This window comes from Trachemys scripta, chromosome 3 (assembly GCF_013100865.1).
Source record: "Trachemys scripta elegans isolate TJP31775 chromosome 3, CAS_Tse_1.0, whole genome shotgun sequence".
NCBI lineage: Eukaryota > Metazoa > Chordata > Testudines > Emydidae > Trachemys > Trachemys scripta.
In genome coordinates, this window is record NC_048300.1 from 44,572,655 (window position 1) to 44,587,838 (window position 15,184).

The window sequence follows — 15,184 nt, forward strand, 5'->3', positions numbered from 1 at the left end:
GAATGCCTACAATGGCATGTGGCCTATTGGTTCAGGGTCTGACATATTTGGAGTTGGGAAGGAATTCCCCCCTCCCTTCCCCCGCCGTGTCAGATTGGCAGAGACCCTGGGGGGTCCTTCCTCTGCAGCATGGGGTATGGATCACTTGCAGGTTTAAACTGGTATAAATAGTGAATTCTCTGTAACTTGAAGTCTTTAAACCATGATTTGAGGACTTCAGTAATTCAGCCAGAGGTTAGGGGGTCTGTTACAGAAGTGGGTGGGTGAGGTTCTGTGGCCTGCAATGGGCAGGAGGTCAGACTAGATCAGTGGTTTTCAAACTTTTTTTTCTGGGGACCCAGGTGAAGAAAATTGTTGATGCCCATGACCCAATGGAGCTGAGGATGAGGGGTTTGGGGTGTAGGAGGGGCTCAGGGCTGGGGCAGAAGGTTGGGGGGTAAAGGCTGTGGGGTGGGGCCAGGAATGAGGGGTTCAGGATGTGGAGGGGGGCTCTGAGCTGGGGCAGGGAGTTGGGGTGCAGGAGGGGGTCAGGGCTCTGGACTGGGGGTGGGGATGAGGGGTTTGGGGTGCAGGAAGGGGTTCTGGGTTTGGGGGGGCTCAGGGCTGGATCAGTAGGTTGGGGCATGGGGAGGGAGTCAGGGCTTGGGGCTGGGGATGAGGGATTTGGGGGGCTCAGGGCTGGGGCAGGGGGGTGGAGTGCAAAGGGAACAGGGCTCTGGGCTGGAACTAGGGATGAGGGGTTTGGGGTGCGGGAGGGGCTCCGGACTGGGTCAGGGGGTTGGGGTGCAGGAGAGAGTCAGGGGGGTTTGGTGCAGGAGGGGCTCCAGGTTTGGGGGGGGCTCAGGGCTGGGGCAGGAGGTTGGGGGGTAGGAAGCTTAGGCCCTCAGGGCCAGATTTTCAAAGGTATTTAGGCACCTAAAGATGTAGATAGGTGCTAAGCAGGATTTTCAAAAGCACTTCAGCAGGTTATGCACTTTGAAAATTGGATTCAGGTTAATCTTAGACACCTTTGAAAATTTTACTCTTCTCCTGCAAAATCTAATGCTTAAGCACTCTTTGAAGCTTACCAAAGTTCTTTATTAGGCCTTACCTACTGTTGGGCTGCAGGCCATCATCAGTGAAATTCAGATTTCCGCTGCCACCCTGGAAAATCTCTTCTCCATTACGAAGCAATCGATATTGAGAAACGAGTCCATTGGGTTTTTCTGGTTCACCCCAATAGAATTCCACTCGTGTCGAGCTGACTGTGATATGACGAGGCTTCGACCATACTCCTGTTAACATCAGCATACCATTGTTTCAGCCATATCATAAAATTAAATATAAAAGGTCCTGATTCTCTATTTCCCTGTACCTTGTGCAGTCGCTTACACCAGTGCAAAGTGAGCATAGACCACTACCAGATCAGAAAGGTAGTTTACACACATTCTATACTCTATTAGCACTGACATAAATAAATATTCAGGATGCAGGTCAATGGAGAATCAGACTTAAAAGTTGATAACCACAGGACTAACTTTGCCTGGTGTGTCAGCATATATTTATTTTTGTTTTATAAAAATGTGCCCATTACAATTGCATCTGGAAATCATTTACTTCTAGATGATGCCAGAAAGTTGTTCTCACAAAAAACAGAGAACCTGAAACACTGTGGTTCAGCATACAGATGGGGTTATAATACAATTATTCCACTGAAGAGCCAAATTACCTGTTGTAAATGACTGCTCAGGAGCTCCATCAATGTCAATGGAGTTTTGCCCATTTACAGAAATTTGGCCCCCAATGATTCCCTCTAATATTATGTGAATGCCTTTTCCTTACCCTGAGGAGCAGCTTGCAAGGTTCGACCTGCAAATGGCTGGCTAGAGCTACATCCAGCAGATGTGCAGGCTGTAAGTGTGAAGCTGTAGTTAGTGTATGGCTGGAGACCTAAAAACAAAACAAACACAAACATAATACTAAAATGATGACCTTAGACATCCTGAGAATTACAACTGTAGAGGGAAAGTTACTCCATTGGCACAAAAATCTAAAGGTTTCAAACCTGGCGACGCCCCATGTTGGTGTCAATAGAACACTATAGGACAGAATTTTTTCTTCTTTTTTCCAGTTTGTTTTTTTAAAAACATAGGCAATTATACATAAAAGCTATGCTAAAAGAATATTAAGCAAAATCAAACACTCAAAAGATAGGAACTCCCAGAATTAAGTTTGCCCGTGCATCCTGAATTTGGCTCCTTTGCATTTATGTGCGATCATACAGTCTTTTATTACATACTATTTTTTCCACAGGATATCTGGCTCATTCAGTGCACCTGTTCTGGGGATGAATCAGGGATGTGTAGTAAAGGAGGCTGTTATCCACTGGACCTCGACCTCATTTGTTGCAGAAATTGGATAGTGTATAGTGAAGCAGTCAGGGGATTGCAGGAGAAAAGGCGGGTCTCATGGTTAAGACAGTTGAATGTTGCCCTTGAGAACTGGATTTTATCCCTGGATCTGCCACAGAGTTCCTGTGTGATGCTGGGCAACACATTTAAACCAAACTTTTCAGAGGTAGTCACTAATCGTGTGTTTCTCATTTTCTGGATGCCCAACCAGAGACCTTGGGGTCTGATTTACAGACAGGGCCGGCTCCAGGCACCAGCCCACTAAGCTTGTGCTTAGGGCGGCACCTGGAGGGGGGCGGCGTGGTGCTCCGGCTTCGGCCGCCGGGGGCGGCGGAGCCGCAGTGGGCTCGCCGCCCTCCCCCGGCGGCGGGGCCACGACTGGGCTCGCTGCCCTCCCCCGGCGCTCCAGGGGCACTCCGGACGTCGGGGAGAGCGGAGCCCCGGCCAGGCTCTCCGCCCTCCTCCCGGGGCTCCGCCCTCCCCCCAGCCGTGCTACGGGGGGGGGGAGGGGAGAGGGGCTTTTTTGCCTGGGGCGGCAAAAAAGCCAGAGCCGGCCCTGTTTACAGAGAGTTGAACACTCACAACTGCAAATGAAGACAATGGGAGCTGTGCATAACATATTAAGTGGTATATAATGCTAAGTACTCTCAGCTCAAATTCGGCACACAAAATTAGTGGCTAATTCTGATCTTAATCTCTTTGTGCCTCAGTTCCACATTTGTAAAATGGGAATAATTCCACCCCCGCATTTCATAGGGATGTTATGTAGATAAATTAATTAATTTTTCTGAAGTCCTCGGATATTATAGTGATGAGCATCATAAGGAAACTAATAATTCTACCTTCAGAGCAGGAATTGAATGGCATGAAGTAAATAAGGCATGGGGCTACACATTGCAATGAGGATAAAAAATATTGACTGAATGAGGAGGGATCCTATGGAAAAAAATAGTATGTGATCATATAATTAAAGACTGTATCATATTGTATATGCACAAGGGCTACACAGGCAACCTTCATTCAGGCATTTCTTACTTTTGAGTGTTTGACATTGCAACCTTAATATTGTTCTTTAAAAATTCATGTGAGTGTGTGTATATGTAATTGTAATTATTTAAAAAATACAACAAGAAAAAACATTAGGATAAAAGTCTTTGTTCAAAACCAGTTAGGCATTATTTTACGGTTAAAAGAAATGGTTTGTAGGTACAGAGCAGTAATAAGCAACAGGCAGCTAAAGAGGTAAAATAATGAATGGAAGACACAAAAGCTGCTCACAAACTGAACAGGATGTGAAGAAGAGAAAATAAAGAGATGACTCAGGGGGACAGCCCTGAATGTAACCTAATCATGAACTGGAAGAGAAGAAAAATCATCCGAACACTCAGCATAAAAGTAAGAGGGGAGGAAATGACAGTTGCAGACTAGACAGAAGCAAAGGCATGGAGGAAAGCCAATAATTTAACATTTCAGGCTAGGAAAGATTACTGTGGCAACAAATTACTTGAATTCCCCATAAGGGAGTCATGTTCACTTTTAAAGGAAACATGCATAATAAAGCAATACTCATTTACAGCTACACTTTAAAGAGAAAAATGGGCATTAAAAAGAGAGCGCATGGTTTCACTAAATTTACTGGAAAAATTCTGGTGCCTGGAACTTCTAGTCATACATGTAGTTGATTTTAGATAGATTATACATTCTTTGCTATAAGGACCTTGTGCACGTTTTGAAGAGCCCTGAACAAATCTATGCATGTGATTAATAATAAATAACAACAAACGTAATATGATGATTTTGAAATGCAAACAATACTTTGCTTTTAACATTTTCCCCCTGTGGATACTAATTCAAGGAGTCATTTCCCTTGGAATTTGATTCTGCAATTGTTACTTTAAGGTGGTCAGTCACCGGACTATTGTATCATCCACTGTTTTTCCAAGTGGTTGCCAAACAGCTCCTAAAGAATGTATTATCCTATCAATCAGTCAATCATTTCCAACACTATTTGTCTCTGCTTGTGGTCCTGGCTGCAGCAATTAGCTCCAGTGCTGACAGTCCTGGGCCACCACAGGAATTTCACTCAGGAGGATGTCAAGTTGCTGCTAGTTTTTATTTATGAAAAAAAATGTTGCTAATGAGTTGCCACTGCCTGGACATAGGGTTGTCCAGTGGCAGTGCTACTGAGTCACACACCTTTCCACTACTCTTAAGTAGAGAGCGAGAGAGAGAGAGTGTGTGTGTGTGTGTAGAATAATTTCAAACCACTCTATCACAAAATACGCTGGAGTCTTATTTCATTTATGACACTGCATGTCAGTGACTTTCTGGCTCTTACTTAAATAGGATCACTCACAGAAACTCTTGATGAAGTCCATTACTTTGGATAAGATTTTTAGCCAAATATAAAAATAGAGTTAAGAAGAATCATGGTCACACTTGCTGCTGCTGAAGAGGGCACTCTAAGCTTTCTTTTACAGCAATGCCACTAATTATTTTAGTGAATCCTTCCCCCCTACCGCAGCGCATTAGCAGGCCCATTTGTAAAGCAGTAGTAACACAAAGTGAAACAATGCCATAACTGTCATCCAAATTGTTCTGTACAGGGTAGTGGAAGTGTTCAGTAATAAATGATATAAAAAGGTCCTTTATTGACAAGCTGCCATGTGCTGTTTGCATTAGAGAACATGAGAAGATGATGGCTGCTGCCCCTAGGTCCCAGTGGCATTCAACTCAGTGAGATAGCAGAAAATGCTTCAGTTTACTTAAAGCATTGATAACACCTCTAAATAATTAACTGAGGACTTCCTGTCTTCAATTACTTAATGCTTTTTTTAACATCTTGAGAGGATTATAAGCAATTTATGGATTTCACATGATGAACACATTCACCACTATTCCCACAAAGCATTTATGGGATCATGTTTCCAAAGCTTTGATGTAATTAAAAATAAGCAGCAAGACAATGATGCAGTGGCAAGGTGCTAGCCTACTCATCTGTTATTTGTACGGCCCTAGATTCAACGTCTCAGGGAAGACTAATGCTACAGCTTCATTAATGTTCAACTGTTGCTTTGAGAGCACCAGAGGTTTTGAAAAAAGATGAGAAAAATCAAACCATACATCCACGGGGGCTGAGACAACCCTTAGTTTAAACATTTGGGATTACATGTGAAATAAGATTGATTGTTTTAGTTTATTGCATGAATTTAGAAAGTAACAATTATCCATATTGCAAAACCACAGTCATGAATTCAACACAGCGACCAAAGAAAGTCCCCCTCTAAACTAGCATAAGACTTGATTCTTACTGACAGAAGTAATGATCACCCATTTCTCTGCTGGCTTACTTTGGCAACGTGGACAGAGGCTTATTGAGAGAGCCACACTAAAGAAAAAGAGATCACTGTTTGTGAGGAGACAACTTTATCTATTCTCCAGAGCAACTGTGCTATGAAAAATTGTATTGTTTGCCGAGGAACAAAATTTCAACTTCTCTGGAGGCAGAACTATCTCTTAGGTGGGAGGAGAGGGCACATGTGAGGTATTTTCCCCTTGAGTTTCAGCCAGAGATGTTATGGAAATTATCAGCAACTTCTTCTGTAGGGCAGGTTGCCAACCTCTCTCAAAGAAGCAGTTCTTAGGCAATTGTTCAAGAAGCCATCTCTGTACGCTTAGAATCTTCTAATTATCCCCAAGCTCTAATCTCCCTTTATTAGGGAAGTTAAAAAGAAAATTGAGGCAAAGCAACTCTGGCACTACCTAGATTACTCAGATTTCTTAATACCCAGACACTTCAATTTTAGATCTGGGTCTGATATGGAGACTGCACTGGTCGCACTGGTTGCTCATCTCTTCTTGACAGTGGACAAAAACCAAGACGGCTCCATCAAATGCCTTTGCTACTGCTGACCTAAGTTTCCTGTAAGCTGCATGGCCACGCAGCAGCCTATTTAGCGCCGCACAGGTGCTTAGGGAATCCGCCCGGGGACCTGCCGTTGCCGGGGGAGGGGAACCCCTCGTCTAGCCCAGCCCCCAACCTGCCGCAGGAGGGACACCCCTCCCCCAATCCCATCTCACCCTGTGGCCTGGACCTGCTGCAGCTGGAGTGGCCTGGACCCAGCCGCGGCCAGATCAGGCCCAGGCATGGCCCCAGGTGCAGCCCAGGCCAGCCCCTGGCCCAGCCACAGCGGTGCAGCCTGGCCCAACCCCGGAGCAGCCTGGACCCAGGCGTGGCCCAGGCAGCGCCTCCCCTGGCCACGACCTGCTGGGGACGGGGGAGGGTTGCCTATCCTGCTGCAGCCCCAGCCCCAGAGCTCCAGCAGCGGGGATAAGTGCCTCTCCCCCCGAGGCCCGGTGTTGCTGCGGGGAGAGAGCGTTGGGGGGAGTCCTCTCTCCCTGCTATAGCCCCAGAGCACTCTCCTGCCCTTCATCCGCAGCCCCACCCTAGAACCCTCACACCCTGCACCCCAACCCTCTGCCCCAGCCCTGAGCCCCCACCCACAAGAATTCCTTGACTCCACGCACACCACATGAATTTTGTTATGTGCACCAATATGAAGGTGATGTGTCACACGTCACCTCCATATTGGTGCACTTAACAAAATTCATTCTGCACATGGGTGGAAAAAATTAGAGGGAACACTGCTGCTGACCACAGGGTTATGTTTCTGTCCCCTTTTTTGATGTGTACAGAGGCTCTTAGGAGTTTTAGGGAGGTAGTATAGGCTGTTGTGCCTCCAATACACAGATGACAGTCAGTTCTTTATTTCACAAGATCCAGATGGTGCAGTTTCCCTGCTTACCCAGTGCCTAACCAGTATTGGGGCTTTGATACAGGACAGCAGACGGAGACCTAGTCTGAGGCTGAGATAATCCTGATAGGCTAGGGAAAAAACAATTGGAAGTGGTGGCAGAGTTTGTCCATCTTTTGTTACTCTGGTTAGAAACTGGGAATACTATCTCCTAGCTGCCTCTGGAAAAGAAATCGTTTTACTTCAGTTTAAGTAACAAGTTCTCAGCATTGTTGAAAATCATGCAGTTTACTTAGATCCCTAGATAAATATGGCTTTATATGCGTAACCTTAAATGCTGTTGGATAATTGGGCCTACAACTTTACCCTAATTATGAGCTCAACTGGTAAAAAGTGAGTGACAGTTCATAAGATGTCACAGTAACTTAGAACAACAAACGTTGATGGGAAAAGGTGCAAAAGTGAGACAAAGATTGAATTAGCAAAAAAAGGCTATTGATATAATTCCAGGACAGTGTTAAGATTATCCCTGGTAAATAAGAAAAAAGCGTAGAACTGAAAATCAGTGAACCAAAATTGAAGTGTTGGAAATGAGGCCAAAATAACAAGGGGATTGGCTATTCCACCCATCACAGTCCTAACAAAACAACTTTGTTGGGGAGAAAACTGGCTATTGAAATTATGGTTGACAGAAAGATGAGAGAGAAGGGGAAGGAGCAAGTTTCACCATCTGTTATCCCCACTGTATTCTGGTATCCAGGGCTTTCTTTCTTCTGATCTTGAGAGATGTCCTGACTAGGTCAGGGAAGAGAGAAGAAGCCAGATGACATCACCACCTCTACTGGCTCCAGCTGAATGCCAAATACCACCTGCAGTGTGAGACTGTGTGCGTGCAAATACCTTTGTGTGGGCAAAAGACTGCCCCCTGCCCTCCTTGTGTATTCTTTTCCTTCCCCACCTTATTTCTTCTCTCTCTCTCTCCTCTCCTTTTGCTTTTTGTTTAATAAGAATCTGGCGAAGCCAGCCAAGGCTGTATATTTTGCAGCCCTACTGTAAGCCTGGGAGCAGAGATAGGCAGATAAAAGCAAGGCTCTAAACAGACTAATGCTGGTACAAGTTTGCCAGGTCTGGAGTGGCTCATAAGCCCATGTGCCATGCCTGTGTTTCTCCAGCAGTCAGATTGCAAGTGAAAGTCAATGCCAGACACAGAAGCTACATTTTCTATCTTTGCTGTTCTTTTCTCTCCCCTCTTATGTGTTTGTGTCTTGTTTTGTCTTCTAGGAAATGGAATCAGACTTTAACAACAACAGCAGCAGCAGCTCCAGCCCATTTTGACTAACTTTTTCTCTTTTCCCTAAAAAGGACATCTAAGAGACTGTAAAACAAGGACTTTTTTCTTTGTAAAGACTGTCTACAGATAAAGGGGAAAGGAACAAGAGATGTTGTTAAAATGAAAGCCTTATTTAATACTTTACATTTCAAATGCCTTAACTGTTTTTCCTTCTTTTCTGTATCTTTAATAAAAGGTTAAAACGGTGTGTTTGCCATGGTGCTAAGCAGGCTGTTGTTTCTGTATACCAAACCCTGGACCTTGTTTAAAACCATTTAATGTTGGACAGATTCAGGGTCATGTTAACACTTTTGATTCTTTGGGCTCTTATATTTCATCTAAATTAATACAGGAGCACTGAAATTTCTTTGTGCAAGTAGTGTTATGCATCCATACTCATACACGTCCATACAAAATACAGTCACATATATTATATAATATGGGGTGGGCTTGAAGCAAAATTCCAAATTCCCAATCTTTGCGTGAAATCCAAAATCCAAATCTGGAATTTTGTGACAAGTCCCATCACTAATTCATACAGAGATAGAGAAACACAATGGACGAGCTCCTTGGCCCTCACTAAGAACCTGCTTCAGCAACACAAAACTGCCACAGGTAGGCAAGTATTTCCTCAGCATAGGGGCATCCATGGATGGTGACAGCTGACATAGGTAGTGTAACCTCTAGGTGGTGTAACATGGGACAGCTCTTAGGGTGACAGGTACCTTTCCTTTTCCTCCTCCCGTCCCAAGCTAGCCACATATGAGCTTGGCACAGCTCAGGATTGAGCCCACCATGTTTCATTGATGAAGCGATAATTTTTTTCAAAGTGAACTTCATGTTACATACTTGCAGCAACAATTTATGTGGTGATCTTATTTTTATGGTGATTTAAAATCTATACTACTTTTGAAAAATGTTCAGCAAGTTGATGTACGAAGTAAGATAGTCATCAGGATGTATTGAATACTGACTGAGTTTTAATACACACATGGTGGATTTCATATTTGTGCACGATATTGTTAAAGGGGAATCTGGGATGATCTTTCTCAGCAGGAAGGGCAGTGACTGTAACATGAGGACCTTTAGGTTTACAGCCAAAGTGAGGAGAGAAAAAAAAACTTTTAAATATTTTCTCTAGAAAAACAAAAATGCAGGATGAGCATCTGATACCAGGGGTCACAGGCTGAAAGCAAATGCCCCTGAAAATTACCATGTTCCTCTTATGCTTCCTGCAAATATTTCTAGGCTGAGTTTTGTTTCATTTTGTCGCTGAAGTTACGAAGAGAGTAGTATATGGAAACAATACATCTTTGACATCAATGGCAAATCTTCTATTAAGCCCTCTTCTACAGTAGATGTGCATGAGTGGGAAATTCTTAAGAGTAACATAAGGGATTCTGAATAATATTACTAACTGATCATCAACAAGGTGCTCTGCAGAGGAAAAAGACAGAGGAAGATACTATCCCTGCTCCCATAAGTCTTACAATCTAAAATCTGTCATAGGCAAAACAGCTCAGATTCACAAAGCACAGGCTGACAGTCTACTCTCAAGCTGAGGCCGAACTGTTTCTAATTTTTGTTATCTTAAACATCAGGGGCCAGATCCTATAGCGCTGGTGCAAATCTAGAATAACTCCAATTACTTCACTGGAGTTATTCTAGATTGACACGAGGAGCAGAATCTAATTGAGGGTATATCAACCTATGGAATTTATCTGGCACTCGTCTACCCATCACAAAGCATATGTTCTGAATCAAAATGTACGTGGTTTATTTTAACATTTGGAAATTAGATCCATTCACATTTTAACAACAGAGAACAAACACTGCCTAGAAAAAATAAGACTGACCAAAATAGCTTAAGGTTTCTAACACCAGCCTAAAGCATTTCTGAACTACGTGCAAAACATGGAACCTAAAAGTTACTGACAAGAGATAGTATCACTAGGGGAGGAATGTCTTATATCTAAGAACAGGACATTAGTCTTTCAAAGAGCTTCCCATCCTTACCTGATACAGTATGCTGCATTCTGCCTGTGGTGTCTGTGTATATAAGCCCTTTCCCACTTTGACTGATCTGATACTCTCTGATGATGCCATTTGGTTTCCTGGGTGCTATCCAGCTCAAATGCAATGCTGTTGAGCTCAAAGCTGTGACGACTGGTGGCTGAACGCTCTCTGGGACTCCTTGGACAGTGACTGCAACTACCTGAAGACATATGAATTAAACAGCAATTTATTGTAATAGTACACTAGATACCACGATCAATGAGAATGTCACTTTTGTTTTAAAATGTTGTTGCTTGGTCTGGCATATCATTACCATGGGCCTGAAGAACTAGTTACATTCCCCCCTCCTTTTTACACAATGAAATGTGACCTTGAATGCATTACATAAGCCTATGTCTACAATTTATCACAACAGGTTCACAACATTTCAGCTGTAGTGTATAGCATTGGGTGAAACAGCAAAATCTGGATGGCAGACTGTCTTGCTAGAGAACTCTTGATAACTCTCTTCCATATGGTTTGCCAGTGTCTTTGCATTTTAACAGCCTGATTTCATATATTTTAAACACCAATAAACATAGAGCTAGACTTCTTTGCATTCAGTATAATCGGACCTTTATCAGTTCATAGCTTTTTGAATATTTTCTAACGAACTCAAGAAGAAATCTGAAGCTTGGGATAATTTAGAATTCACTAAAATCTTTCTCAAAATTGAATATATATAGGCCAATTCTCATCTCCCTTACATGAGTTTTACACTGGTGTAACTCCACTGACTTCGATGGCGCTATTTCTGATTTACTCTGATTTGAGAGGAGAATCAGGTCCTATGCGCTTAGAGAATCATGTCTTTTTATTAGTACCACTATACGTGAGTTTTATTATGCTGTAAGCATATACATGCCTTCTGTACTGTAATACAGTACACTGGGTTAATGTAAGTGAGGGTGTCACCTTTTAGTGGCTAGCCTCAGTGACTATAAGAGCTGGCTACTTAGTCATGGCTAAGGAGTACCTGAAGAGCTCTGTGTAAACTTGAAAGCTTGTCTCCCTCACCAACAGAAGTTGGTCTAATAAAAGATAGTACCTCACCCACCTCTTCTCTCTGGGACTATTTCCTTGTACTTTTGGACTGAGATTTGCAAAGCTACCAAGGGGTTTTGGATTCCCAATTTGCCTAGGTGGGTTAAAAAACCTCAGTCTTGATTTTGAAGGTCCCAGGTTCAATTCCCACTGATGACTTTGCTGGTTACACAGTATAGCTGTGATTTTTTATACTTACAAAACATAGCAAGTCATAATTCCTCATCTCTGCCCCAGAGACCCTATACTGTAACTCAGACAAAACTCAAAAAAGAGACACATGGACATCATTGGCAAGGAAGATTTCATTGAACAAATGTGTTTTTGAAGGTATTTGCAGGGGGAGAAAGAAGGCACTCTGTAGAGAAGAAGCTGGAAGTTGTTACGCAGTAATGGGGCAACGTGAGAGATGTTGTTACATGGTAAAGGGGCAGCCTGAGCGATGGTGTGAAACAGAGTGGTAAAAGGAGCAGTAACAAATCGAAAGAGAGAGAGCGAGAGTTAAAAATAAGAGGTGATGTATGCAGGATGTGCAGGAGCTGAAGGTGAGAATGAAGAGCCTGAATCTAATCCACGAGCAGGAAGCCAGTGAAGGGATCTGGTGAGAAGTGATGCAGTTGGAGCAGTACGGGAGGAAGAGGATGTTGGCCGTAATGTACAGGCTAGAGATGGGAGAGATGAGCTACGGGGAGACCAGAGAAAAGGAGGTTATAATAATCCTGGTGAGAAACAACAAAGATATGAATGGATTTAGTCTTACTGTTTGGAAATAAAGCATGTCTTCAACACTCTCTTCTAGGGTTGGCCAAGGATGAAGCTCCTTGTTTATCTTAAATCTGTATATCTCACTTTCCATATCATATAATATCAGATGTACAAAGACTGAGGTACAGTTTACTGCCTGGGTCCGCTTGTGCCAAAAATCAACAATTTGGAAATTAATACAATCCCGTCAAGGAGCTGAATTCAAAAAAGTCACTTGGTTACTGATGTTTTCCTCCCATTCAACCCATAATCTTAATTAAATTCTTTGCAAAAATGCCTTTCCAATGGCATTTTTATGATACTTCCTCAGCTATTAAAATTCTATCACCACTCTTATGAAGACCAAATCACCCACCTTGCTACTGTCTGTGCAACCAGCAACAGTACAGGCTCTCAGCTGATATGAATATTCTTGGTATGGCTGGATACCACCTGTGTCTGTGAAGCTCAGTTCTCTTCCTCTAAAACGCTCAATCCCATTTCGGAGAACAATATAGTGAATGATAAGACCTTATCATGAAGAGAAAGTTTTCTGTTTTTGTTAGCTGAACAACACTGGAATATAGCATTTCACATCTTTCACACAGAAAATATGACAGTGAATCTGGTAGGACACCCCCCTTATCAGGCAACCATCTAACTTAAGAGTCTGTTCCAAAGAACTCCAAGTCTATTGATTATTATTCTGCCCTGTCTTTTTAAAAACCCACCCCTATTGAGGCAAGCGATTGCTTAAATCTCTTGAGTGGTCATTTTAAGTTCTCGATCTGGTCAAAATGTTCTGAATGCTTGAAATATCAACATAAAATTTTCATCAAAAATTAATTCTGAAAAAAAATCTTTCATAAAATATTTTTGATTTTATGTAAAACTCACAATTTTTCAACCAGCTCCGTTAATTAATTATAATTATAGCTGTACCCCAAAGAGTGCTGTGTGCTTTACAGACAGATAGGGCCCTAACAAATTCAGAGTCCATTTTGATCAATTTCACGGCCAGAGGGTTTTAAAATTGGTCAATTTCATGTTTTCAGATGTTTACATCTGAAATTTCACCATGTTGTAAGGGGGTCCCTTTTATGGCAGTGGGGACTCACAGCTAAGAGCCCCCCCCAGCAGCAGGGGGAGATGAGACTCACCTCCAAGTGCCTCCTCCAGCTGCAGGAACCTCCAGGGCTCCCCGCCCAGAGCAGCCCTGCAGGGGAAGGACAAGTCCTGTCACTTCCCAGCCAGTGGGGACTCACAGCTAGGAGCCCCCCAGCTGGGGCGCTTCCAGCAGCAGGGGGAGATCACAGGCCCCCTCCAGCTGCAGGAACTTTCAGGGCTACTGCCCATCACCAGAGCTTCCTGCAGCAGGGGGAGGCACTCCGAGGTGGGTCTGATCTCCCCTACTCTGAGAGCTGCCATGCAAGGGAAGGACAGGCCCTGTCCCAGCAGGGACTCACAGCGAGGAGCCCCCTGGCTGAGGCGCTTTCAGCAGCAGTGGGAAATCGGACCCACATCAACAAGCCTCCTCCAGCTGCAGGAACTTTCAGGGTTGCTCCACAGCACTGGAGCTTCCTGCAGCAGGGGGAGGCACTCGGAGCTGGGTCTGATCTCCCCCTGAGAGCGGCCGTGCAGGGGAAGTCCCGGTGGGGACTTGCAGTTAGAAGCCCCCCAGCTGGGGCATTCCCAGCAGCAAGGGGGAGATCACATTTCACAGGGAAGGGCTTATTTCATGGTCTGTGACTCATTTTTCATGGCTGTGAAATTGGGAGGGCCCTACAGGTAGATAATAAACCAGGTCTCTTCCTGATGATCTTATCATCTAACTTTATTTGTGATGAGTGAGGATAACAAACAGACAAACCAGGGTGAAGGTCTGAGGAAGAACAAGTGTGAAAATAATATCACCATGTTTACTCAGTATAGGCATGAGTATGTACATTTTGATGACCGTTAACTTGATAATACACTTCAGACAGGTTTCAGTGTATGGAACAGTTGATCTAGTACATTTAACTAATGTCACGCTGAATAGCAGAGCATACAGTTTGTGCTTTTAAGAATACCATTTGGTTGAAGAGGTTCTTTCCAATTCAGAAATATTATGTCTTCGCGATTTTCTGCTTTGGTCCATTTCGGTGCTCTTACACCCTGAGGCACGTCTTGCTTAGTGCTAGCCCTGCCAATTTCGCTGAAACCTCTTCCATAGCTGTTCCATGCAGCTACCCTGTACTCATATGTAACATAGGGCTCTAGATTCAGGTCTAAACAGAGAAAATTAGACACTAGTCATCTCAATTTTTTATTAAAATACACAAGAAGAAATGTTACGTATCTCTATCTATATATTTTTAAAGACAGGCACATGCTTCAGTACTTTCCTCAGTAAGGGCCTAAATAAGGACCAGTTCTGCTCTCACTGAAGGCAATGGCAAAACTTCTATTGTCTTCGGTGAGAGCAGGATTGAGCTGTAAGTGTTCAGTCACCCTATAACTAACCATCAGTGTCACGGGCCTAAATTACTACCCAAGTCCTGGCACACAGATTACGTTATAAAGCAAGCTTCCTCACTATAACAACAGAACACTGACGGTGCCTAGTGCAGAACCCTTCATTCCAGAGTGATTTAAAAACCCATTTCCTGTTACCTGTAAATGAATATCTATTGGGGCCTCCACTGTAGACAGTCTCTTCTGCAGTTGGACACACACTGTCATTTGCCTCCTTTCCTGTAGCATTCTGAGAGCCTTTAACCCAAGCACAGATGTGGACACTTGGGTTAAAGTCACATCTTCCACAATATGCTGTTGCTTTCATGGATACAGGGCACACGGTGCTAGCTTTGCATTCTTCTTTTACC

At 43.5% G+C, this 15,184-nt stretch overlaps 1 protein-coding gene across 1 annotated transcript in view; it reads right to left on the reverse strand.

Annotated features, from left to right (window-relative positions):
- Window positions 1-15,184, reverse strand: part of USH2A (usherin) — a 548,586-nt gene that overhangs the window by 104,632 nt on the left and 428,770 nt on the right. The window contains exons 51-56 of the mRNA XM_034764482.1: window positions 14,973-15,183; window positions 14,390-14,587; window positions 12,694-12,848; window positions 10,491-10,689; window positions 1,822-1,929; window positions 1,091-1,274 (exon numbers count right to left, since the gene is read on the reverse strand). Of these exons, the coding sequence (XP_034620373.1) occupies window positions 1,091-1,274; window positions 1,822-1,929; window positions 10,491-10,689; window positions 12,694-12,848; window positions 14,390-14,587; window positions 14,973-15,183 (1,055 nt within the window). The remainder of the gene's footprint in view (window positions 1-1,090; window positions 1,275-1,821; window positions 1,930-10,490; window positions 10,690-12,693; window positions 12,849-14,389; window positions 14,588-14,972; window position 15,184) is intronic.